Genomic DNA, 27010 nt, shown 5'->3' on the forward strand with positions numbered 1-27010 from the left:
TGTCAAGATATGAGCAGATTTTCTGCTTTATAAGGAAAAGGGAAAATTGTTTAGGATTTCAAAGATTTCAACAAGGTGTTTTTTTGCTCTTCTTTGTTGGGATTCTGCATTTTTACTCCTTGCTGATCCACGTTCACTGGATCACTTCTTACTCTTTCCAAGCACAGTTCATGAATTGTGCAAAGAAGTGTCAGTCTTTTTAGGTGTCCAGCTCACCTGCAGTGGACCAAATATCTGTGATGATTTAGGCTTTAAGCATTTCAACAGCTGTCTGCTCCTTCCCTTTGCCAGGGAGAACAGATTTCTTCTTTTATCTGGGCTATGGTAGTCCATGGGTCAGAGTAGCAAACCCACTTACCTGCTTTTTAGCTCCAATGAACTCTGAACTGGAACACTTAAAGTATGTGCTTGATTACACTAGTACTCTTCTGAGGGTTGTGGATGGACTAGAAATTTTTTTTGTGACTGTAGTACCCTGGTCAAGTCCCTTCTACACAAATGCCTCATGAGGAAATCTGGACATGCTGATCTCCATTTTGGATTGTAGACAAAATCAGATTTTAGCTTATGCCACTGGTTGTGCAAGGTTAGAAGGTATTTGCTTGTGTACATGTCCAAAACCTCTTGGTGGCTGCATTCCCTATGAAGGTTGAAAGGTAAGGATAAAACTCATTTGCTTTAATTTAGGTGTCTGAAGGTAAAGTATTTAGCCTCAGATTTTCATCATAGGCTCTTTTTATAACTAACGATCAAGGAAATGTGCCATTCAAGATGGTATATGTCATCCTACAACAAATACCCATGAAAAGTTAGGCAACTAAGAGCGACAATTCCTCTGTTTCCTTCCATTCTACTTGAAGAGGGTACAAGCTCCAACTGCTATGGATGGCTTTCAGGCTCCCACAGATTGGTGGCAATACTTCAGTGTTCACTGAACTTGGACATCTCTTTTCACAGATAACAAAAGTAGAACACAAGTATGAAGGCATATGAGTAAGAGACACAAGGACTCGAGATGACAGACATTTGCAGTGGCCATCAGGACTAGATGGCTCTCCTCCAGGAGTGATAAAGAATGGAACAGCTGACTCGTTAATAAATATCTACAAGTGATCATCTCACATTTATTAGGCCATGCTGAGATGAAACCCTAACCCTGACTCTAACTCTAGCCCTAGAAATACCAGTTAAATTATAGATATTTTATTTTTGCATTATCCTGAAGAACAGAAATATTGCTGACACTGAACTCATGCTAAAGAAATTCCAAAGAAATACCAACCAGTGATCTCAGTCTCAGTACTAAGAATAATACTTAGCAAACACATTGAGAATGAAAAAATAATGAGATGCTTATGATTTAGGAGCAAATGAACAGCTTTCATGAGGAAAAATTCTGACTAATTTTATGTCCTTTTTGAACCAAATTAATAAAGGGAGAAAGAAAACCACGCAAATCATTTACTGGATAAACTTTCACACAACAAGCTGTAAAAGAAACTTGGAAACCACAGGGTTGTAGGAGCTATTCTATCATTAATCAAAACCTGCAAGAGAAAGGAAGCAAATGATAATAGTGTCAGACTGAAATGAGGTTAAATCTGAATTTTCAAGTGACTAGTACATGTAAATGTTTCTTGTGTACTATCATTAGCCAGAGTTAAAAAGACAATTAGCCAATTATCATAAAATGTGTGTATAATTAATTAGCAAAGTGTTACAGACCTGAAAAATGATTTCAAGTTGATTAGCACTTCCTCAAACTTCATTTCACCCAGCTGTGCTGTGAAGTCTTCCTACAGTATTGTTTTATACAAGTGTCTCGTAGAGCAAAGAAGGATTCGGTTTCTTCATCCGAATCCTTGGACTACATCCATTTGCCAAGTTTCAGGTTCTGCATTTTTTGGTGTCCGTGGGGTAGGATGGGAGTGCAGCTGTTTGCAGTTGCTCATGCTTTACACCTCTTGACATATAAGAGCCTGGAAAAAAGCCGTGAGCGTGCTGTCGTGACTATGTTGGTTTGAACATTTGGCCAGTGGCACACAAAATAGAAACACTAATGCCCAAACCCAGCACGCAAAACATAGACTCAAAGTATGGCAATATGGCCACAGAGGGAGAAGGAAGCAACCCAGAAGGTAACAAGCACTGCGTAAGAACATGGTAAAAAACTCACTCCACTTGAAAACTTTCTCATAGGTTTGCCACCCAGTTATTTTGTTGGGGCTGATGGTAACAGGAGCCGGGCAGAAACACCCAGACGATCTTATTCACTCAACAGTTGCACTGACCAGGTGGTCCTGTGAGGTTGGCTGGGGACACAGATGCTTCTTTTTGCGCTTTCTAGGAAGCGCCCGGATGCAATTAAGTGAGCCAGGAAAAAAATCTGTTCTTCGTGCCTTGGAAAGCTGAGATAGTATGGAAGAAATGCTTTGGGTTTTCCAGAACACACTCCTAAAATGGTTTGGCGAAGAAGCAGGTTTGACTAGAGAAACAGGGACAACCCAGTATTCCATTTTGGGAGGGAGAGAGGGAAGAGCAACTCCTGGAGTGTGGAAACAACCCAGGGTTGGTTTTTGCTGCCTTCAGCACCTTGTAACACCGTGAAGATGTCACATGACGGGAGCCACAGGGTTTGTCATTGGTAATCTTTCCATACCTTGTGCAGGTGGTTTCATCTGCTTTCCCTCCATCACCAAGCTGGCTGCTGGTGTTGGGTGGAGAAGGTTGCAGTGGGGGCCAGCTTGTGGTATAAATATTTCTTTGCTTACACAGATGAGAGCAATGGATCTAAGTTGGTTTGACACTTTCTTAACCTCATTTGAGTCCTGGTAAAGACACGATTTGCATCTTGTCCATTCTTTTTGCACACTCCTGTTCTTCAGCCCTTGGAAACCCAGTGGCTTTCTGGACAAGAATTGTTTCTGTAGCTGAGGGAGGGGTGGCTAAACAAATAATCTGCTCCAGAACCACATTCAGCATCACTAACATGTCCATTAAAGCCTGTGAAGTGCATGCAGGTAAAATATATGGAATATGATTGTAATTTGCCTGTTTCCAGTGCTTCTTAGATTGTCAAATAAATTATTGAAGATTAGGGCTTCATTATACTCTTTATTGGAGTCACGAGCTGAAGGACAAAATAGTGAAGGACTGTGAATAATAACAAAGAAGAAAGTTGCTCCTAAGCTTTTGGCCAGAACGGCATATTCCCAACAATCTCATGAAGACTTTGCAAAAACTCTTTATTTTTTTTTTTTTTTAATGCCTTCAGCTCAAAATGCCAACCAAATGAATCAAAATTAGGAGTGTTCAGCAGAGCAAGAAAGACTGCAGAGGACTGCTGCTGCGAAAATTAATAGAGACGTTCTGGAACCCCAGCTCCGACGCATGAATGAGTCTGTAACCTCAACTATCGAAAATTCGTTATATACGTAGCTTTGAGGGATTTAACAAGCCGTTTGGAGACTATCAGAGAAATGAGGAACAAATTAAATGTGTTAGTTACAGTATCATTACTTCATTTTGCCTTTAGAAACTGGCATGTATGATTTGGCTGAACAGACACAGAACAGTTTCTTTTGATCAGTATGAATTACAATACATTTTGCCCTGCTGCCGCTCCCTGTTACTCAGATTGAACAGAGTTTGATTAATGTACATGCTTTACATGGAGTCTGTTTTCTTTTATAGCCCCACTCATATAAAAAGACACTATCTACCCTGGATCAGAACTCCCTTGTTAGGGAAGACGCACACATACACACACTTTTTTCACCCTGAATTTTTGCTCCACAGTCTTAAGGGAAAATAACTTCAAAGCTCATCATTTATCCCCTTAATGAACATAGTACTGGTCTAGCAAGAGAGCAAACCTAGAAATGAATAATCAGCCAGGGTCTCTTACTGACCTGACAGCTACAGGCTTGGCCTAATGGGACACACTTTAGTAGAGTCATGGCAATTAGTAATTGAAGGCATCAACCGTCTTATTGGCCCTGCCAAGACCATTTGATTTAGGGATCTAGTTTTAGGCATTGAAGTAAAACAAGGTCCTCCTGATGGTCTGTAGTTTTGTGATTGGACTGTGCATTTAACTGATAAACAAAAATTAAAACAGTGGAATATTATTGTTTTAATATATATACCACTGCTAAAAGATTCAGCATGCCTCTGGGCTGGAAAAATTCAATTATCTCTTTTCAATACAGATAAAAGTGTATATATATATATATGCATATATATATATAGATATATTTTTTTTTAACTCATGCAAAATTTCATTTCACCCAGACTTCAGAGTTGGTTTTATTCATACATAGATGTAACTCTACAAGCTTCAAAGTGCCCCATATAAAAGTTATTTAATTTTCAGAAGACTTGACTAATAATTTCCATTGGTGTCCAAGAACTGTTGTTTACACTGAAACTATTTGGATTGTATTAACATTTCTAATACTGTAAATGGTGCCAGACCCTGGGAACACTTCTCCCATGCCCAGGGCTGGCAGAAGGAAGCTGCTCCACAGAGCCCCGTAGCAGCCATGGAGAGCTTTTTACTCACCATGAGCAAACGCTGAAATGCATTTGAGAATCCTCATATTGTCATCAAGCTTAAATAAAAATGGGGGACAAAACACCAAACCACCTGAAACTCTCAGCGGTGCAGTTTGCATCAAAAGAAATTCCACGGCTTCTTTTTGCCTCTCACTTGCTCTTTCTTAACTGGGACCCTTGACTATGCAAGGCACGTACCCAGATTTGGGTTAAGACATTTAGGATATTTAGACCACAGCTAACTCAGAATTGTTTGTATGCTTTCTTACCATACAAACAGCTGTATTTTTTCATGCTGCCAGAGTACTTAGTCTGGTCAGAAGGTAATTTCTGAGGTAGGTGAGGAAATGTATAGACATTTTGTTACCATAAATGTGCTGACATTGCATCACAACTTGGAAAGCGGGGGATGCAGAGGTGAAAATCTTTGAAGCTGGCTTGACGACTTTCACTTCTGGAAGCCTAATCCGGTTCACCCGCTTCTTCCCACAGGCTGCGTACCATCATGAAGGGTGAATTCCCCTTCTCAAAGCCACAGGAACACCCTCAGGTAACTCACAGAATCACAGAATAGTTCGGGTTGGAAGGGACCTTCAAAGGTCATCTAGTCCAACCCCCTGCAATGAGCAGGGACATCTGCAACTAGATCAGGTTGCTCAGAGCCCCGTCCAGCCTGGCCTTGAGTGTCTCCAGGGATGGGGCATCTACCACCTCTCTGGGCAACCTGGGCCAGTGTTTCACCACCCTGAAGTGTAAAAAGTGTCTTCCTCATGTCTAGCCTGAAACTCCTGCAAGATGAAGACATCTGTGATTCCTATGGCTGAGGCAGTACCCATCCACCAGGACACAGCTCTGCAGCCTTCAGGAGATATGCTGCTCCAACTGGGCTTTCTGTTTTGCTCTGACTACTTTGCACAGCTCAGGCACCAGCAAAGGGCTGCACCACATCTGGAAATGGCCAGCAGAGAGTTTCCTCCACACAAAGGGGCTTTTCATTGGCATTGAGCATGCAGAGCCAGAAGAGTCCTGCTGCCCTTTGGTGGTTTACTGGTGCCAAGGGATAAGGACAGACTGAAGAAGAGGGACTGACACAGGTCCATGTTCATTTTCCAGATGGCCCCAGGATGGAGGGACACTGGCAGCCTGCATATAGTGCCCCTGCACCAAGACCATCACCTGCTGTTGATGAGGAACACTGAAGTTTCTTCTATGTATTTAAGCACAGGAGAAAAAAGTATCCCTGGCAGCAGCCCCAGCACAGCCAGGTGGTAACACACAACCTGAAAGTTATCCAGCAGGCAACAAGAGGACACCTGACACGGGTTTTGTTCAAAACAGGCTTCAGCATGGTACATGCCTGCATAGGAGGGAGCAGAGGATATGCTGTGCTGGCACATCTATGAGAATAGATACAAGGAGTATAAACTATACTTGAAGGCAGGGGTGTCAAACTCATTTTCACTGGGGGCCACATCAGCCTCATGGTTGCTGCCAAAGGCCAAAGGCAATTTTAGGACTGTATAAATGTAACTACTCCTACACTCTCCGGTGAAAATTTGACACCCCTGCTTTAAAGGAAGTTTAAAGGAAGTTATTTGTTTTCATGTCTTTAAGGGATGCTGTCAGTCCATATGCTCATCAGAAACAAGTTTTCCAGGGAAGTGAGCGTGATCTTAACAGCATCTGACTGAACTTGCAGACATTTTCTGAATACAATGACATTTCTGTTGTTTTTTTATATAAAGTATCCTTGGGAAGAGTACTCCATGACAGAGAATTTACTGTCAAAGCAAAGCAGAATAAAAGAGACTGAAGAAGGAAAACCTTCTCATTTCAGTGCTGTAAACATGAAGGTGGCTGTTTGCATCCAGCTTGAAGTCCAAGAGATCTTGTCCTCAGCACTCTTCCCATGGCATCCATTTCCAACCAGCCCGACGGGGCACCTCATGCTGGCTGGTGAATCCCCAGGCGGCAGCAGCCTCTAGGCTGTCATGGCAACCACAGGGCCATGGCCACAGGCTCTGGATGCTCACACATGCTGTATGTAGGCTGGGTTTGTGACTAATCCTTTACCATTAGCTGACTGTTGCCCCCTGCCAGTGCCTTTTCCAGTTCAGAGATTAAGGGAAGTCATTTCCACCATGGTACTTTTCTGACTAATGGTACCAGGTTATTCCAGGAAATCATGTATCAAAGGACCATGTTATCAATGGTCTAAAAACCAGTATCCCCTCTTTTGTCTCTTTCAGTTCAGCAGTGGTCCCTAAGCCATTTATTTCCTAGGTTCAGGGTTCTTCTTGATTACTGCAGTGATAGACAGCGGCCTGTGACAGTGAACTATCCCAGACATGTCACCATCTCAGCACAGTGTGACTGCAATACAAATTATTTTTGGACTCATGCTGTGACTATTCAGGGGAAGAGACTCTCCATATCCACCACAGTACCTTCACAGCTCTTATCAGCAGAGTTTTTCCAAAGGGTGAGCAATCTGGGTAATATCTGCTGTTTGAATCATTAGTCTTTGTCAAGTATTTCTTGCTGTGACAAGCTTTCAGTTTAATTTGTGGATAGGATCATTCATATTCAGATCTGTGGTATCAGAGTTGTATTGGAACAGGATAAAGGCTGGTCTGTCCTTACCATGGCATTACTACAGTTTCATGATGCTGGTGTTCCCTGAATTAAAGGGAAGAGGGTTAAGAGTGCCATAGTCCTCCACTGGCACAGTGGACATGTGTTCAAGGAAAGACAGAGAATCATAGAATTGTTTTGATTAGAAGAGACCCTGGAGATCATCAAGGGTAACTGTTAATATAGCACTGCCAAGTCCACCTCTAAATCACGTCCCTAAGAACCTCATCCATGCATCTTTTAAACACCTCCAGGGATGGTGACTCAACCACTTCCCTGGGCAGCCTGTTCCAATGCCTGACAACTCTTTCTCTGAAGAACTTTTTCCTAATATCCAACCTAAACCTTCCCTGGTGCAACTTGAGGCCATTTCCTCTCATCCCATCACTTGTTACTTGAGAGAAGAGGCCAACCTCCTCCATGCTACAACCTCCTTTCAGGTGGTTGCAGAGAGTGATAAGGTCTCCCCTCAGCCTCCTTTTCCCCAGACTAAACAGCCCCAGTTCCCTCAGCCGCTCCTCATCAGACTTGTGCTCCAGACCCCTCACCAGCTTTGTTGCCGTTCTCCGAACTCGCTCCAGCACCTCAGTGTCTTTCTTGTAGTGAGGGACCCAAAACTGAACACAGAATTTGAGGTGGGGCCTCACCAGCACCAAGTACAGGGGTACAGTGTGTTCCCCAGTCCTGCTGGCCACTCTGTTTCTGATACAAGTAAGGACATGAAGCCCCTGCTCCCTCAGTCTGTATCTCAACCTCACCAAGACCAGCACTGAACTGCACCAGGACCATGGCCAGCCCGGCCCACCACTGCTGTGGTGTGAGACCCTCTGAGCAGCTGCAGTGGTGGGAGCCCTGGACACAGGCTCTGGGGGCAGCCCTCGGTCTCCCTCTCCAGGAGCAAGGCTGTTGAAAAGACAACTGCTGAGGCTTATCGTCAGTTCCTTCATTTGCCAGCTTCTTCAGAATGTAAGAGTGTCAATCCATCACTGAAGAAAAGCTTTCTTATTGCAGTAGTGAGGAAATACTTAGACAATCTCCTGGGTCCTCAGAGCCAAGGGGCTTCCCCTGACCCTTTCAAGCTAGTTCATTTATTAGCTCCTGGGGACCAGCGATAACCATGTGTCAACATTTACCAGAATTTGTCCCCAATACCCTCCCCCATGAGGTGGGGCTGGCAGGCAGAGGGAGCCCACTCTGAGGGCTCAGCAGGTCTGTGAGGGACTGGCACCCCACATGCACTGACTGTAGCTCTGCAAAGGTACCACTACCTTTAGCATTGCAACAAACTACTTACATGTAATAGGGTTGCAACTTAAAACACTAGAAACCATTCAGTTATGATTTCCGCTGTCACTTAAGTTCTATGGGAAGTGTATGTTTTGATCCCCGTGCCTATAGTGATGTCCACCTCTCTCTTTGGGTCATGGCACACACGTTTCCCCTAGCTGAATAACTATAGCTGGCTGATTTTCAGAAGAAAGATCTGAACCTGGACATGAGCAGCCAGGGTGGTCTGTCTCATTTTTCCTCATTCCCTTTCCTGTTACCTCAACAGTCCACACACACGGACTTGCAGGCACAGCAAAAAGAGCTCTGGCTTTCCAGAGGCTCTTCCAGGACAGCAAGACAAACAGGCTCATTGCGAGGGCCCCCAACAAGATTACAGGTGTAGCCGGAATTGCCCAGAGGCTGGTTTATATTTCAGACATGCTGCTGTGCCGCAAAATGATTCTGAGTCAGATACATCTTTTTACTAGTGTGGGTGAATTGCTGAGGTGAAAGCTTGCGGCTGGGCGCAAGAACCCCAATAGCACAGTGGGGAAATAACAACAGCTCCCAGGGCGGGTCCCGCTTGCAGAGAGTGGTTCTTCCTAGTTGAGCATTTTGTTACCTCTTTGTGTGACAATCCAGATGTTCTTTTACCTTCACTTGGAACAAGCAAGAGCTCATTCAGGCTGAGAGTTGAGGTTGTTCAGCCTGGAGAAGAGAAGGCTCCAGGGAGACCTTATTGTGGCCTTTCAGTACTTAAAAGGGGCCTGTAAGAAAGATGGGGACAGACTTTTTAGCAGGGCCTGTTACAACAGGACAAGGGGTAACAGTTTTAAACTAAAAGAGGGGAGATTCAGGTTAGACATGAGGAAGAAATTTTTTACACTGAGGGTGGTGAAACACTGGTCCAGGTTGCCCAGAGAGGGGGTAGATGCCCCATCCCTGGAGACATTCCAGGCCAGGCTGGACGGGGCTCTGAGCAACCTGATCTAGTTGCAGATGTCCCTGCTCATTGCAAGGAGGTTGGACTAGATGACCTTTGAAGGTCCCTTCCAACACAAACTATTCTATGATTCCATGATCAGGGAAGTGCAGGCAGCCTGGCTGTCTCCCATCCTACCACCAAGAGTTATTGGGATTTAGAGGCTGGAAAGAGCAGAACCCCAAAACACATAAAGGTCATCATAGTGGAGTCCCCGGCGCTAAGACCCGGCAAACGGGGCGGAGGAGCGAACGCTGGGCGCTCACTCACGGCTCCCGGTACGAGACCGCCCCGCCCCCGGGCCCGCCCCCAATCGCAGCCCCGCCCCCAGTCCCCGTCTCGGTCTCGGTGCCGGCCCGTCCGAAGGCTCCGGCGGGGCCGGGCGCTGGGGAACCGGTGCTGCCACCTGCCGGCCCTGCCAAGCCCCGCAGGGAAACCCCGGCCCTCCCCGGCTCTTCTTTCTCCCCCCGCCTTGTTGTGCACCGAACAAATTATCGCCTGTTTTTCAGGCTCGTCTGGGACCACGCACATCCCAAGCATTCACATGGCATCCAGCGTGTCTTATCCTACTTTGTAAGGTAAATATTAATAACACGTACTGCACGTTTAACAGGGGAGATTTTTGAAAAAAAATACGTCTGAGAGAAATGGCAATCACTTTTTTTTTTTGCTTTGCAGGAGCTTGTTTCAGAAGTAATTCCTGCAGTTTTTGGCAGTTGGGGCATGTATACTTGCATATATGGAACAGGCTGCCCAGGGGGGTTGTGGAGTCTCCTTCTCTGGAGACATTCAAAACCCTCCTGGACGCCTTCTTGTGTAGCCTCACCTAGGTGTTCCTGCTCCAGCAGGGGGATTGGACTAGATGATCTTTCGAGGTCCCTTCCAATCCCTAACATTCTGTGATTCTGTGATATATGTCTGCAGTCTTCATTCTCCTACTTGTCCAGATAAAGGCGCCTGACCAAGTTTGCACCTGCCTGAGATTGCACCTGCTCCCTCCTGTCTGAACACCAAGTTTTCTTTTGCATAGGAAAAAAAGGACAATGAAAGGACGTGTATGGTGCTTCAAGCATAAAATCAGGACACGAGTTTTTAAGCATCCAGATTTGGTAACAGAGAGATGCCCTCATGCCCCATAATACAGTCATATCTTGAATGTCCTGTCATGACTGAAGTAGTTTGTCTTTCAAGACATGACAACACAAATCCCCAAAACCCCCACTTACCGTAGTATGAGACTAGGCACAAACTTACGTTGTAGATTCTTCCAGAATATCTTCCAAAAGGATATCTGACTTCCAAAGGGTATCCTCTCGGGATAATGACTACAAATCCCATAGAACTGAAGAAACTGGACTTCTTAACCATTTCATGTTTGGAAAGATGTAATTTCACATCATCACAGAGGAAGCAAGGATCACAGTCACCAAACTCCCATGATTTTGGACAAAGTCCTGTGAATTGTAAAGCACCTATGAGGGATGGCACGTGTGAGCAGAGAGCTCCTGCCTTCATCTTCTGATGAAAAACGTGCCTAGTCAGAGAGGGGAAGTTGATGCAACACATGAAAATCCTCATTTTCTTAGTCAAAATAGAAATGCCTCTATGGGTACGCCTACATTGCAGCCAAATTCATGACTACAGCTCCAAGTAGTTCAGACTATAATAATTCCCACCCACAGGCTTTTGCTGTGTTAGCAATAGTAAAGGGGTAAAGATACATTGACTCTCTGACACGATTTGAGTCAAACGGAAATAATTTATTTCTCTTACTTACTGGAAAACATGTCACGGGGGTGACCTTGAGCATTGAGCCATGAAACTACAGTATTGTGCGAATTTTTAATCCATTCTGAATGAATATCTTATTGTGCATTTTTAAACAAAAACCTCTGGAAGTTACAAAAAGGAAGCATGAAGTCTCAAAAGAAAAAATGCACAGCAGATATTAACAAAACCCCTACTATGTTTGCCAAACTTGGCCCACGACTATTCAGTATTTTTGATAACCTCATATAGCCAGTCTTGTTAAAGCCTTATGAAAGTCTGGGTAAACCTGTGCTAGCTTCCCCCTCCTACCCCAGCTGAGGAACACATTTAAAGAAGTGATTGAAAGGGAGATGCTTGGTTAGGCATCAGACTGTGACAGCCAAAGCATTTTTGTGGATCAAAAATACAGCTAATGAGTGGAAAACATGCTAGAAATTAATATTACACTTCTTCATGACAAAAAGCTGACAGACGGTTGTACGAAGTTTCTGTATTAGATATGAGATTGTTTGAAATGTAAAATAAAAGAAGATGAAAGGTCACTGAAAGAAGAGAGTTGAATGAAGTAGCTCTCACAAATGGTACAATGTGTGGGATTAATTTATCTAACACTGGCTGTCTTACTTACCATGCCTTGGCTAAGCAGGTTGTTTCACCCTACTCCATTTGCAAGGTGGAGTAAATTGCTGTGATGAGGTTCCCATTTCTTTCCACTGGCCCAGACATCCACCCTCTCTACTTGCTCACCTTTTCTTCTGGTTATCCCTCCTGCTTCAAGTTCTTTCATTTGCCCATGTCCAGGAAAGACCAAGTAAAAATTCAGAGAATCTTAACTGGATTTAACTGAAGGGGTAACACAATAGTGGATGAACGTCATTGTTAATAAATGAGAACTAATTCACCCTGGGAGCACTTAGATCAGCTGACGGGGTCTCCTACAGGAGGCCTTCAAAAACATCTCTTCCTTGACTGTGTAGCCTACACCCAAACCATTCAGTCCCGGAAATATGAGGAAGAAACATGGCTCACAGGCTGAAAGAAAGCAACAGGCTGCTTTCAGGACAAGGTATACTGTGTATCCACGGCTCAGATCAGGTGCGGTCACAGAAGATGGAAGTGATGAGCTCTGGCAGACTGATTCATGAAGCTCCTGGCAGGGTACCAGCTTTGCCCCTATGGTACAGGTACAAAGGTCCTTTGTGCTGTGGAAACAATGGCTTCTGCTCCCTCCAATTTCATGATGAGTTGCTTCTCACAGGATGCTTCCTGTGGTGGGTGAAGGTCCTAAGAGCCCACCCACATTCAGTTCTTTTGGTTTTGTTTTCTGCAGAAAAATCAGACTGTAAAGAATGCTAGAATACAATTTGCTAAATCAGGTAAAAGATGTCTAACGTGGAGGCTGGACTGTTCGCCCCTGAGTATGCCCTGGTGAACAGTTACATTTACTGCTACATTTGTTATCATATTATATTAATGCAATTAATATGCACAAACTGTAGATGCTAATCTACTCCTCTCTTAGAAGAGGCTTTTTTTTTTTTTCCTGTAATCAGAAATCCGGTTTGTCAAGGTCATGAATTATCTCATTCCACAGCAATGGCTGATCTCAGAATGTGACCAAGCCAGCCTTCATTACTGGTTAATAGTTAAAAGTTTATTTCAAGTGCCTGATAAATTCTGGGTCAGATCTCCTGAAAACATTTGAAGGCTCAGAGTTAATGTTTATTTTAACAGGGTGAAAATATGAACCACTTATTTCTGTAGCCTCTTGTGATTCGATTTTATTTCCAGCATGAAACAAATGGGACACAAGCAGCCACCTGCCTTGCCAGGGAGACCTAATAAAAGACCTGAACAGAAAAATCTCTCAGAAGACCAGACGGGAGGGAGTTACAAAGGCTGGAATAATAAGTTATGGCTGCTTTCAGATAGTTTGAGACAGTTCAAGGCCAAAGATCTACCCTCATCTAAGTTTTTATCAAGTTATGCAGTTTTTGCAAAACTTTTTCAGTTCTATGACTCTACTATCTGTCCATTTCTTTGCTTATATCCAGTATAGATTATACTTCTTCATATAACCCACACACCTTAATTTCTTCTTTCCTTTCAGCTAGATGGATCATGTCAATGTAAGTTTTATGACCCTTCCAGCTGACAACTGATAAGCAAGAGAGCACCTATGGCTTTTTATTTGAAAACTTGAGAAATAAAGCCTTGGACAGTTGTCAAATGTCATGTTGGTCTAATTTATACTAGAGGATGAGTTAATCCAGAATCTGGGAGATCTTTGCAACACCTTTCTACAGCCACCTCCTACCCTGACCACACCTCAAAATCTCAGTGTCCCACAGGAGGGACAAACAAGCCATCATTTTCACCTCCTTAAATGCCTCAGTTTTTAGATTAATGCTTTAAGACAACCGGACCCAAAATTCTAGCATAGGCTTCATTTAGGTATGTTTTTGACTGTTAATAGTATTCTTAAGAGCTAAGGAAATACTTCAGCAGTCAGCTGACCAGCAATAGGCTATGCAATTGGGTCCCTACTTGCCATTTCACTGAGAATGGAAATATTTTTCTACAGTCACTGATGTCTTCCAACCAGAGTGGATATTCCTATCCACTTTTTCTTTTACCCTCTTCCATTCTCATTTTCCATGTATCTATTCTATAATGAAGCTTTTGGTTTACATTTTGTGTCCTGTCTCTTCTCCTTTGGACAAACCTCCTTTTGTTTCACCATTTAATTTCAATTATTTTTTCCATTCAGTTTCATTTGTCTATAGTAAATTAATTGTCTTCTTTCTCCTTTTCTAAGAATAGCAATCTTGCTATGCTGTTTTATAGTAATCTTGTCTGTCTTTAGAGAATTACAGGCTTCTTTATTTGAATTATCATAGAGAATTAAATAGGAACAAGCTCACTCCAGTAATATCTTACATTGACATCTCCAATATGTTCTAAAAGTGCTCTTTACTCTCTTATTTTTACTCCTTAAACAGACGAGGTTAGACAGAAGCAGGTGTTTGAAGTCAATTAGATTATATCATATTAAATCTGGAATGAGTTTCACTCAGCACTTCTATTTAATTTAGGGATTTAGATTAAATATCAACAAGCATTAATAATTTCCGCAACTTCCTCTGTCTCACAGAAGCAGTTTTCTCGGTGTATTAAAAGCATACATAAAGCTCACATTCTATGAAAAAAACCCCTCATAGTAAAAACTTATGTCCTTGAGCATTTTCTTTCTTTAGTCCTGTATGGTTCTAAGTTTTCTCTCTGATTTAAAAGTTTCTTGCCCTGGATGTGAAGGAATGTTGGGATACCTCATACTCAAAGGTGCTGGAACCAACCAGTCATGTGTCAGTCCAAATACAGAACTGATTTGCTCCCATAAACAATTTAAGCAATGTTTCAGTGAAGCTGGCATAAGCGCAAATCAGCACAGAATGTAGCACTGCATTTCTGCAATGCTCTGAAGATGAAAACATCATGAAAATAATAATTATTACTGATAACTAAACAGCCACAGAAAATCAATCTGCAATTATGTTTGCCTCTCACTTGGTGTTTCAAGTTTGCATCAGATTTTCCGGTAACAGAACTACACAGAAGATAATCATGTTATAGCACCAGAAAAAAGTTTCAGTTTCAGCTGTGAACAGTAGACACTGTTTGTCAGAGGTGATTTTAAAGTATTTTTCCTCTTGAATTTAGAGCAGGATTATGTCTATATAATTAGATGGGAGAATATTTTTTTGAGGTGGCTGAAGGTCAAATCCCATCATGCTTATTTATACCTTGGCTATGAATAGTTCCATTGATCTCAGTAAGACTTCTGGAGAACTACCCAAGGTGAGTAATGGTGGAAAGCTTGGTTATTAAAAAAGAAAGGGCAAAAGCAAACCAGAACAGTTTCATAAGATTCATCAACAGCAAATGTATAAAAAGTGAAACTGAAAATGCACTCCAAAGAATGACACAGAAATGGATTTCCAGAAACACTGTAATGTAAAGGGCTGCACTGGGGAGTGGTGCCCCTTGTTTTAATCATGAATATATGGTCAAAGGCACAGAAAAACAGGCAATTTGGAATGCAGCATCTTTATGTAAATTCTCAACAGGATACTACAGTATGGCAATGTTTCAAATGTAATGATATTACCCTTATGATGTGTTTGAAACTATTTTAATAAACCTTTTTTAGTAGGCTTTAGTGTGTAGATATGTCTAATACAGTGAAAGTGCAGGTAACTAGCTGTCAACTCAAATCTGAAATACTCTGTGTTTTTTTGTCTCTTCATACAAGTTAGAAAGCAACTAGGATGTCCTCTTTAATATCCTAGGAGGGAAAGATTTTCTGTTACAGAATAAGTATTACTAATTAAGCTATCATAGCATTCTGTTTCCTAGTTCTAAACTAGCACTAGAAGAGGACTTGAACATTTTATTCAGTAAACTTCTATCTTGAAGACTACAAACTTCACCAAAAATTTCCAGTGTTACTCTCCAAAGATATATGGATATCAATTATATTTTCATATTCTAAATCCCACTTTGATCATCCTTTCTCCACCCTTAATCTCCAAGTCCCGTCTTCACATATATATAACTAAATCATTACTGTCTTTACATTCCTCATTACTTTGATATTTCCCTTACAAATACGTTCTGTTCTCCATCAATAGCCGGTGCATCTCTTGCCCAAAGGCCAGACCTGGGTGGGTGAAGCAAAAGCCCATGAAGGGGCTTCCGTGCTTTCAGAAGAGATCATTGTGCTAAACTTCATTTGCAGTGATCAGTTCATGCTTTGAAGGTCACCATGTTATCTTTCTGTAAGGGAATAAAAAGGGGACAGCTGTTCTTCACTGCCGAATTCAATCAAATTCTTCTGACCTTTAACGAGTGCCCAGAGGAGAAGGCCCACTTCTCTCTGCATACTGCCAGCGTGGGTGGGGAGGAGCTCAAAGACGAAGGAAAAATGGGATCACAGTGGCTTGACCAGCCAAGAGGTGAAATAAAAGTGTAGTAACAGGGCTGGAGGCAGGACAAAAGTATAATGCCTGTCTGGATGTGATTTTGCCTTGAGGCAAAGCTGTCTGTGACACTCTTCAGTGGCCTTTTCTTGCTGACCAGCAACAATGCTGACAAATGTGGCATCATGTGGATTTCTTCATAAGGAATAGCTATGACTCACAGTCTAGAGAAATGACTTAAAATTAGGGTATAAAATGAAGAAGATACTTGATACGCATGAATATCAGTAGTGACGAGGCGGCTCAGCTGACAACACAGGTCTATTCTTCTGTGTATGTCGCTTTTTTTAGCGATTCACATAATGATAGTATTGAACTTGCAAATAAAAATAAAGTTATTCCAACTGCCACAAACCTGAGTTATGAAAATAACCACATTTAAAGGTCACAAGTTGCATTCATTTGGGCTTGCGTATCATTATTGGTCACTAGGATCGTGCCACCTGATTCTGCCAAACCTGCATTCAGGTTCCCATTCATGGGCTGCTGCAGTCTGTAGAACTTCTCATAGATACATGGATCTGCTTCTCATGAACAAGAATCTTCGTGAGTTTATAAGAACTAAAGCAAATTCTGTCTTACTATCAGCTAGCTTGCTCCATCCCTTTCATGATGTTGGAACGAGTGAAAACCTAACACATTTTTTTGTAGGCCATAATTCTCTAACTTCTTGTAGACATATAGACCTCTGTACACATCCATGCACAGTGTCCTATTAAACCCCAGGAACATGATAGAATAGTAGGATAGTCTTGGGTTCTCACATGTTGATGGAGTCTGATTAGACCTTAAAATGCTGCAGTTAGAAGAAAGAAATCTATGCGAAACTCACATTTTGTGGACTTACTTGAACTTCTTGTATTGTGATCATGTTGAATCATAATTGCTTACTTTCTGATCAAGCTCCCAATACTATATTTCCAAGTCTTTTGGTGAATACATTTACACTAACTCCCCCCCGAAATTCAGGAAAAAAGTTTTTTCTTTCGTATAGCAGGAAGTCTAGAAAAAGTACAGAGCTGATTCCTTTTGTCATGGAGACACCCCGGACCGACTCCAAGCAAATGTAAGCTTAAACCAACTTTAATTCAGAACTGAAACTGAAACAAAACAACAGACCGAAACCAACCAACAGAAACCAATGCACGTGAGGGCTAATACAAAATCAATCGACACTCTGGCAACATTTAATAAACTATAGGTTTGATATGCCAGTTGGGGATACTATTACTGTACAACCATACAAGAATGATGATCCACAGTGTGCACACTCTCACTCAAAAGAGAAGCCCTTCTCACTCAAGGCTACCCAGAAGAAATAATTGCTTGCCTGGTGTGGGCAAGGGCTCACTCATGGATACATCCAGAAGAAATAATCAGTAACCAAGGAGAAGGTAAGGGCTCTCAATCACAGAAAGTCTCCCTAGACAGCATCCCGGATCTAGAGGGGTGGGCTCCATTCACAGTCTTGCTGCTTTGAGAAGACCGCTCAAAGGGTCTTCAGCGGGAATCCCATTTTATAGCCAGGTCAGATCTGTCTGTGCTCATTACAAACATGCTTCTGAAGCTTCTCTGGTCCTGAGCACTTCACTGGCTGAAGCCCTGTCCACTGACCAAGTGTCTGGCCCCTCCTGCCTCCCCACCTGAGGGGAGGTCTCCGTGGAGGGATGTGACTGTCCATCCACCAAGGTGTGTATGTGAGGACAGCCACAGTGGGGCACAAAAGGTGCTAAAGAGCCATCAATTGTCCTATTGAAATCTCTGCAGCTTATCGGGGTGTGTGCAACTGACACACCTTCCTACGGGAAAACACATAAGTCTATCTAGATAGGAACAAAATACTGGAGGCCTCAGAAGATTTTGGTGAATAGGGAGTACTAGTAAGGAGAGAATCGAGCTGGCTGGTGTGGACAAAGCAGGGCTGAGCAGGAGCAACAAAGGGTCCCCACCAGGGTAGGGAGTTCATCCTGAGCCCCTGTTTTCATCTGCATCTCTAGAATCAGGGATTCTAGAGATCTAGAGATCCCTAGAATCTCAGAGCATCAGGGAAGAGTTTGCTACAGCTTGGTGGCTGTATCTACAACTCAAGGTGCATGGTTTCTAAGACCTTCTTTTCAGTTGCTTGTAACACAGGCAAATTTAATCATCCAGGTCAGGCTTTTACATGATAAGGATGTCTCAGGCTGGTTGATTTACCCATCTCATTTTCCGTGTTCTGTGATTTGGACGCCTACCAGGCAGAAGTAATACAGCAATATGCTTGTCTAGTCCTGGTGAAAGAAAACAGTCCTACAACTGAGGCTCTCCAAGAGCTGTGGGATTTGAAAAGGGAGCAGAGCAGTGACACTTCCTGAGTGGAAGCAAAGGCCCATGGACCTCACTGGTGTGAGCATCCAGTGCTGCCCAGCTCAAGCCCCAGGAAAATTAAGCTCAGTGGCCCCAACCACCTCATCACCCACCCCTGTGCTGATCGCAAAAACAGCAGAAAACTACTCATTGTTAGTGTTGAGCTAGTTTTTCATCAGCTCCAGGTGCAGGTAGCTCAGGGAAAGGCCAAGCAGAAATCAGTGCCAGCACAAGGGAAGGGGTGGGAAAAGGAGAGGCAGAAAGGGGTGGAACTGCAACCCTGAAGACAGCAAACTAACTCTCGATTTAAAGTGTAGGGCAATTTACCTTGCTTAGGACATCTAGGTTGTAGACTAATCTGTGGGGTGAAGAGGAAGAACCTAGTCTATCTAAGGGTAAATATGTAGACAGAATAGTAGAAATGTGATGAATAGCTATTTCAGGCTTTGTGTCCTGAAAGAGAGTGCCTTGAGAGTGAGCTGTAGTTAGGGCTGTCTGGAAGATGATGGGTGCAAATATTTCTGTTTAATGAACATGCAAACTCATTTAGAAGACAGAAGTCATAAAGGAAGGCAATAAGCAGAAACAAAACCAGAAATTGCCGTGTTTCACAAACTGCTACCTGTTCACAGCTTTTGCAGTGACCTCACGTCTTGCAAAGAGGTGCAATAACTAAACCACTGGAGTGACAGCACGTTTTGAAGATGACAAATAAACCTCCTTTATTGCCCTTCTCTTTTGTTTACAAGGTCTTGTCTAGGATTCAATAGATAATGGAGATACATGCCTCCATTTTATGGATTTGTCTGTGTTTAAAAAGCAATGTGCTTCTTTCATCACTTTGTACCTCCTTTATCGTTACCAACAGTCCCACCGAGGTCCTCTGTGGTATCTCCAGGAAGTGCTCATCTGCTCATGGGGGTTCAACACCCCAGAAGACAGACACACTGCCAGAGTAGGAAAAAGAGAGACAGATTGAGGTGCTGAACACCAAGGCCACAGCAAACCTGTGACATGCTGGGGGCAGAAGTCAGTAGACATACACCTTCAAACACTTGCTCAGTTTGTCTCCAAAAGAAGATCAGCTCAGCAGAAATCAACCCTGTTCTGTGACAAATATTTCACTCCATGTGAACTTAAAAAATACTGTTAGCCTGGAGTCCAAATGGGGCCAATAGGCGGGACAATGTATATAAATACCTAGAGAAGGCTGGCAAGGAAACAAATGCATGGGCTCTAATTTTCTCCTGCAAAATTAGGCAGTTTTCATACCGTGGGACAATAGAAAGGTTGAGTTACCCTGATGCCAATACAGTCAGTACTGGCTCAGATTGTTATCCGGCATACAAGGCTGACATTCCCATTCTTGAGGGGGTTTTACTCTAGCACAGGAAGTGGTAGGAAACTTCAATGCATCGTCTACCTCCATAAACTAGCCCAAGTGTCTGAATTCCAGAACATTTGGAGACCAACCATGGTGACCATGTCACCATACTGTCAGGAAGACTAATGAACAACTGCACTGTAATTAAATGGTGTCCTCAGATGCTCTAAAATGAAAAACAAACAAATCCCAGACAATGTGTGCAGCCTGTACACATGCACTACCCAGACAACAAAGTATTCCATATTCCTTCCTATTAAGCAACTTTTGACATTCTTCATGCCCATACTTACTATGGTGGAGACCTCCTGCTACAGACGACTCAGTGATTTGGGGAAATTATCTTGCAACAGGCCTATGCATCTGAGGGCTAGAGAGCAAATTACAGGCTCTTAATGTTTTCCTAAATATTTTCACATACGCTCTGTTATTATCTATATTGCATTACAGACTATCATGAGACATTTGACTTTAACAACAGGCGACTTAAATTGTATGCTGTAGATTGGAACGCATTCATATAAGGAGATGTCGGCAGTAATAACCAAAAACACTGTGCTGTCCCTAGTCAACATGTTCTCCTGAGGTCAGTGGAAGCTCAGATTGCTGAGGACTTCACAACCTTGAGTACTTAAGGGCTTATGTCCAGAGCCCTTCTACATACCTGGAACCTCTCCATGTTGCTATTTTCCTAAATTCTCCCAGGGATCTGAAACAACACACAGTACTCTCCCACCTTATTGCATGTGATTATTAGCGGTAGATTACTCTGAAATGGAGATGATCCTTGAAGTAAGTGGTGAACAGGAGATGCGTAGTAGGGGGTTAATGCACATCTCTGGCTGTGTCAGAGTTGTTAGCTGTGATACCAGGTACAAACAAGTATTGGGCCTGATGGATTTGTCTCCTCATTTAGCTAGGCTACGATTAACATACAAAAGTAATAGATTGCCATCAGTGAAAATTATCTGGTGACACTATCAGGAGAGTTCCCTGTCTGACTGAAGGCTGCTAGCTGGAAATGCACACACTCAGAAATGTGGGAATGTGGATATCTGTTTCAAGAAATTGAGGAAAACATCTGTGATGGGAGCAGTGTCCTCTTTTTGTAGTGCATGTTACTTATTAACAAAACCTAACATTTCAATCGCATTTTCACCCTATTGTTGAAACTGTTTTCTGCCCTAACTTGTCTGCACCACTGTTAGAAACTATCGAGATCTGTTTTGAATACCAGAAAGAACTACATTTCGGTAGTACATGAAAGTAACTCACGTAAAGCAGAATCTTGCTAAAATACAGAAATAATTGTTTTAAGTACTTTAACTATTATGATTTAGTTAGCAGAAGCACTGCTGTAAACGAATAATCATATTTAAGCTTTTAGGTATTTCTTTATCATGTGGACAGTAAATCAACACATGAGAGTACATACACTGAGGGTCCCTTTACTGGTTCAGATCTTCATGGTCTAGACTCTTAGATACAACACTCGTTTTCTCTTTCTGAAATGGTGCCTGCCAGTTCAAAAGGCTGTAACTTACATTGCACATGAGAATTTGCAAATAGTATCCATGTAAAGAGATCATATTTTCTTTATATGCTTTCATACCAGGCACCCAGAAGAAAGCCACTTGCTTTACTCTACCTCAGAGAAGCATTTTGGTTCAATGAGTTTCTTTTTTTCCAGTACTGGGACTGAGATGGGAATCCAGGCAGGAGATGGGAACCGGAAGCAAAGGCTGCACATATCACAGAAAAATACTGCTATATAATAATGAAACTGAAACACCCCCTGCTCCACCCTCCCCACCCCCCAATAGTATTTCACACAACCCTGGATCACATCCCATATTATTATTTTGGAGCCTCTTGTACTTTTATTTTTTTCCAAATAATTCAACATCCTGCCTCTTCAGGTATCTCTAGTACTTTAATATTTGGTGGGTATCCAATTCTGAACTGAAATTATGTATCACCAGATACAGCTGCAAAACCACAAATCTGGGCAGTAAAAGCAGAATAAGCAAAATTAACAGGGCATGGCTTAAAAAAACACTGCTACGAAGCTATTCCTTTTTAGCAGGTAAGCAAAAATCAAAGCATCTCATGAACGTGAGACTTACACTGGCTAAAGAAATTCTAGCAGTTTAAACATGAGACATGGAAGTGTGAGGATGCCTGTTCATTTATCATGAAAAGTGCTGCTATGTGAATGCTTTTGTGTGGGGAGTGAGAGGAAACTGATAACCAGTAAATTATCTTTAAAATATTCTACCAGTTGTTTCCCCTCCAGTTGGTCTGCATGTTATCCCTTTCCTTGACCAAAATTCGTAACATGTTTACATCCTATTAAAATATTTTTCTAGATTTGTTTGGCACAAATATGATGGATGCAAAAATGATAGGCTAGATCTTTGGGTAATTAAGATGATTGCAATTCTGTCACCTGAACTGGAATTAAACTGAATTACAGCAGCTGGGCAACCGACTGTGACAGTGTGTAGATCTGCCACTTGGAAAATAACCCCCGATTGCTACGGGAAACCTGCCTCTCACCAAGGCAAACGTGTTTGCCTGGTAACTCTCATAGCTCCCTGGGAGCCCCTGATTTCGGAGCAAGTTTCTGCTTCCTCCATTTACACTCTGGGAGGGGAGCGGGCTTTCCGCCTGGGCTCCGGGAGAGCTGCGGAGCTGGTTACTTGGTTATCTCCGGCTGGAGACACTTGGGCAGCCCGGGGCACATCGGCATCCCCCGAAGGTTCAGCGTGGTCCAGCTGCGGCTCCGCACCCCCGCGGGAAGCGGCTTCTCGGCAGCCCGCCAGCCCCCCCCCCCTTTCCGCGGGGAGGGAGCGGGGCGACCGGGACACATCGCCCAGCTCCTCCGGGAAGTGCTGAGGCACAGGCCCGGGGTGGGGTAGGGGGGGTCGCGGAGCTCCGGCCGCCTCCGCGCCCGCGTCCCCTCCCCCTGGCGCCGGCGGAGGGCGGAGGCAGGAGCGGGGCCGGGCCGGGGGATAGGAGGAGCCGGGGCCGGATCGCGTCGGCGGCGGCTCCGGCGGAGCCCCCGAAGTTTTCGCTGCCCGGGGAGGGCGGCCCTCGTCCCGCCGCTTCCGGGCGGAGCGGGCCGGCGGGTGCCCGGCGGAACGGGGCTGGCGGGAGCCGGCAGGCCCGGCCGCGATGAAGAAGCCGGACGGGAAGGTGGTGCTGCTGGGGGACATGAACGTGGGCAAGACCTCCCTGCTGCACCGCTACATGGAGAAGCGCTTCCAGGAGACGGTCAGCACCGTCGGCGGTGCCTTCTACCTGAAGCAGTGGGGACCGTACAACATCTCCATCTGGGACACGGCAGGTGAGACCCGCCGTGCGGTGCAGGGCGGCCCGGAGGAGCGGGGGCGCCGGCCCTGCGGGCTCCCGGTGTTTCCCGTCGGAAGGGACCTCCCAGAAACTTAGGGGGGTGTTTGCCGGCCGGCTGCCCCTCTCCTCCCGGTCCGGAGAGAGCTGCGCTTGCCGTCTCGGGCAAGCGCTGCACGCCAGCACCGTCCGTGGTTTGGCCATTATACGTGTGCTTTCCTTTTCCCTAATTTTGGCTTCGTCTGAATGTAAGAGCTGTTGATGGGAAAGGTTGCGGTCGGGTGACCTCGCTCCGGACAGTTTCACTTTTCCGAGAACCGGAGTGCAGGAGATGGGGAGAGGTGAACCCGGCTCTACCCCGGCCGGGACCGGGAAATCCCCCGGGGTGCCTGGTGCTTAGAGCTCTGTTTCGGTACTAAGATAGAGTAAGTAATGTAAAACAAATTATTCGGCAGTGGAACAAAGTCTGGAAAGAAATGTATTTTTGATGGGCCAAAAGGGATCTTACAACTGCTAATCTCTGGTGGTTTTGGACCTGCTTTGCAAAATGTGGATGTGCAGAGAAGACTGTCATGCCAGTTTGCTTTCTTTCGCTTGAGCGGATGGCAACTGACGGCAAATCCAAAGCTGGAGTTAGAGAGGTTACAACTTCTGTTCATCACTTCTTGCTGTATGCTTTTAAATGTCCAACTGATATCAGCTGGTGTCAGACTCACAGCTCACAAACTGTTCAGACATGGCTCACGCTTTCACCGCAGCAATAAAAGTCTCCACGTCAGGATTCAACACACAGAGAGCATGGACTGCAGGCAGGTTTCTGTCTGGGAGTTGTTGGTGACAACCAGTGATGGGACAAGGGCTAATGGATACAAAGTGGAATACAGGAGGTTCCACTTAAATATGAGATGAAACTTCTTCACAGTGAGGGTAACAGAGCACTGGAACAGGCTGCCCAGGGGGGTTGTGGAGTCTCCTACTCTGGAGGCATTCAAAACCCACCTGGATGCCTTCCTGTGTAACCTCATGTAGGTGTTCCTGCTCTGGCAGGGGGATTGGACTAGATGATCTTTTGAGGTCCTTTCCAATCCCTAACATTCTGGGATTCTGGGATAGCAGCACCAGGTTGTGCACCCCACTGTGTTGTGGCAGGCAGCACATCTGGGATGCAGGAGGAAGCGTGGGTTGTGGTTTGGAGTCCTGGGATGAAGGAGGTGGGAGGACATGGGCTGGAGAAGTGGTTTGTGGTCTTTGTCATATGAAGATTTTGCTCTTGGTTATTACATCAGGAAGCTCTGGTCTGTCACGTGGAGGACGAGACTACCCTGAAAAATAAGGTGAATGAACATTCTTTCCTGTTAAGTTGCTTGTGGGAGAAATATCTTGTTCAATATTTTTATTGTCTTCACATTTAGCTGACTTCTGTTAAAATTCATTAGTGGCAATATGATGAACACAGAGTATATTTTCTTGTGAAACTTGGGGAATTACAGTATCGTGCAATATTCCAGTTTCCTCTTGGTGACGTTTGGGAGGGAAGTTCATTTGCTGTGTCACTTCATGTCACAATCTAGTCCAAAATGGCTTTTCCTGTGTCACAAATTGAGAAGGAGAAAGTGGGGAATGAAACTGCTGAGAAGTTATGCAAAAACACTTTTTGGAGCAGGGGATGAGATGTTTAAGAGCTGTTGCTTCTCGCATTTCTTCATTTATTACTATGATGAAAGCTCTCTACCAGTACCTCTGTTTTAAATACACTTTCTATGTCCTTTGAGATTTTTTTTCTTTTAAATCTACTTCAGTTTTAGAATCCACATGTTTTACTGTGGAGAGTCTCCTGTGGGCAATTGCTGCTTGTTTCTAGTAAGCCAGACCCAATACCCACATAGGTGAATAGCAGTGGGCTTTATTTCAACAGAAGAGTTAACTTGGTGGGATTGTTCCTTGGCAATTTCCTTTACAACCTTCTGCCTTTTCTTTTTAAACTCATGTGCTATAAAATAAGTCCCTCCCTGGCTTTGTCTTCTGATTTTAGAGCCCTTTTTTTCAGTCATTTACTCTTATTGCATTATTTTATACAGTGTTAGTTGAGGATTCAGGTTCCAGCTCTGTGTGGCATCTGGAAGGCTCCAGAGGTGGTTCTCCATGTTCCAAGTGAAGTGCCCAGGCGATACCTGTAGATTCACAGTAGAAGCTCCTAGTGCTTCAGGCAGTGGGACTGAAGGACTTCTATAGCAGGATTGCTGAAGCTGTATTTGCAGAGCACCAGTTGAAAAGCGTTGTTGTGTTGTACTGAGGGTTGCATAGCACATCTTCCTCATTCTTCTGTGTTGCTGGAATTAGCGTCGAGCCCTGCAATCCCAGGCAGGTACAGACTCTTGCACTGTCTCCTTGTTGGCTTGTGCTCCTGTAGAACGATGGGCGCTGCCAAGGCTGGGCTGGGCCACATTTGGGCCTGTGGGCTCTGGTTTATTAAGAGCTCTCATTAATCAAATCAAAAAACCAGCAGCTCCCAGGGCACACATATGCTTTCTCCCATCCTGATGAAGAAGGAAAGGACTCCCTGGATGCTGCAACTCTGATGTTAGGTAAACAAATGGACTCAAAAGCCTGCGTTATTTACTTTTTTAAATTTTCCATTTGTGTGGACACAGCGTGTCTGCAGTCCTTGGTCTGTGCTTCTTACCTCACTATAGTGTCATTGTCTTATCTCTACCAGGTGGGTACCAAGTAAATGTTGAGGCTTTGTAGTAAGGAGGAGGTTAAAATTTAGCTCTTCTGTCTGTTTATTAACCTGGCATTGCGTACTGCTGAATTCTTGTGAAGCAGTTACAGGGTCATCGGATACGGATACATTGTGTTCTCTGTGTGTGTGTAGATGTACAGGGGAATCCAGAAAGAAAAGATCATCCAGGAGATGAAAATTCTTTATCACAAGAACATGACAAAAATACTGTTCAATGTTTGCACCCATATTACCTACCTAAATACCGAGTGCGATGTCTGTCTAGTACCCCAGTAGTACTTTACACATGTACAATATAGAAATATAGAAGACAAAGCTTAGAAAATGAGGGGATGCTTGGTAGCAACTACTACACTAGTTCAGTACTCTAGTGAAATACTCATTTTACAAGGTTAACTGGAATACATGTTTTTAATATTCTTAGTTCATGTTATATTTAGTATGCAAATGTATTTTTATTTTTGTTGTTGCTTATCAGAATTATTTTGGGGACTTTTATCTCCATAGAAGTACCCAAATTTTACTTTAAGTTCAGTTTGGATGGTTATTTGTTTTGCTGGTATGGATTAGGCAGTTGGCTGTAGCAATGTAAACCTTGACACACTGAAGCTTTGCTCCTGTAACACGGAATTCTGTTTTCACAAGATTAGACTTCAGTATATCTGCAGTAGCAGTGATGGTTCAAAAGTTAAGTATGTGTGAATGTTAATAATACATCAGTTTAATTGCTGATCATCTGATTTATTGAAAACGTGTGTCATTATTACTCATTGCTGTTGATCTTATATTACTTCTCGCTGTTATTCAGGAAAATCTCACATTTATTTGAGGAAGAATTAAATTTGCTTGACAAAGTGCTTAAAAAGTATTTTTCTGTGCTGTTACCACTCAGAAAATCACAGAACTGCACACCTGATCTGTTCTGCAATGTTAGG

The 27010-nt window shown here is 43.6% G+C and overlaps 1 protein-coding gene across 1 annotated transcript in view; it reads left to right on the top strand.

Annotated features, from left to right (window-relative positions):
• The first annotated feature begins 22970 nt into the window (after positions 1–22970).
• RAB20 (RAB20, member RAS oncogene family) overlaps positions 22971–27010 on the top strand; it is a 28417-nt gene continuing 24377 nt past the window's right edge. The window contains exon 1 of the mRNA XM_082043574.1: positions 22971–23330. Coding sequence (XP_081899700.1) covers positions 23159–23330 — 172 coding nt within the window. The 5' untranslated portion in view covers positions 22971–23158. The remainder of the gene's footprint in view (positions 23331–27010) is intronic.

This window comes from Streptopelia decaocto (assembly GCF_964273445.1).
Source record: "Streptopelia decaocto genome assembly, chromosome: 1".
In the NCBI taxonomy this organism is placed as follows: Eukaryota; Metazoa; Chordata; class Aves; order Columbiformes; family Columbidae; genus Streptopelia; species Streptopelia decaocto.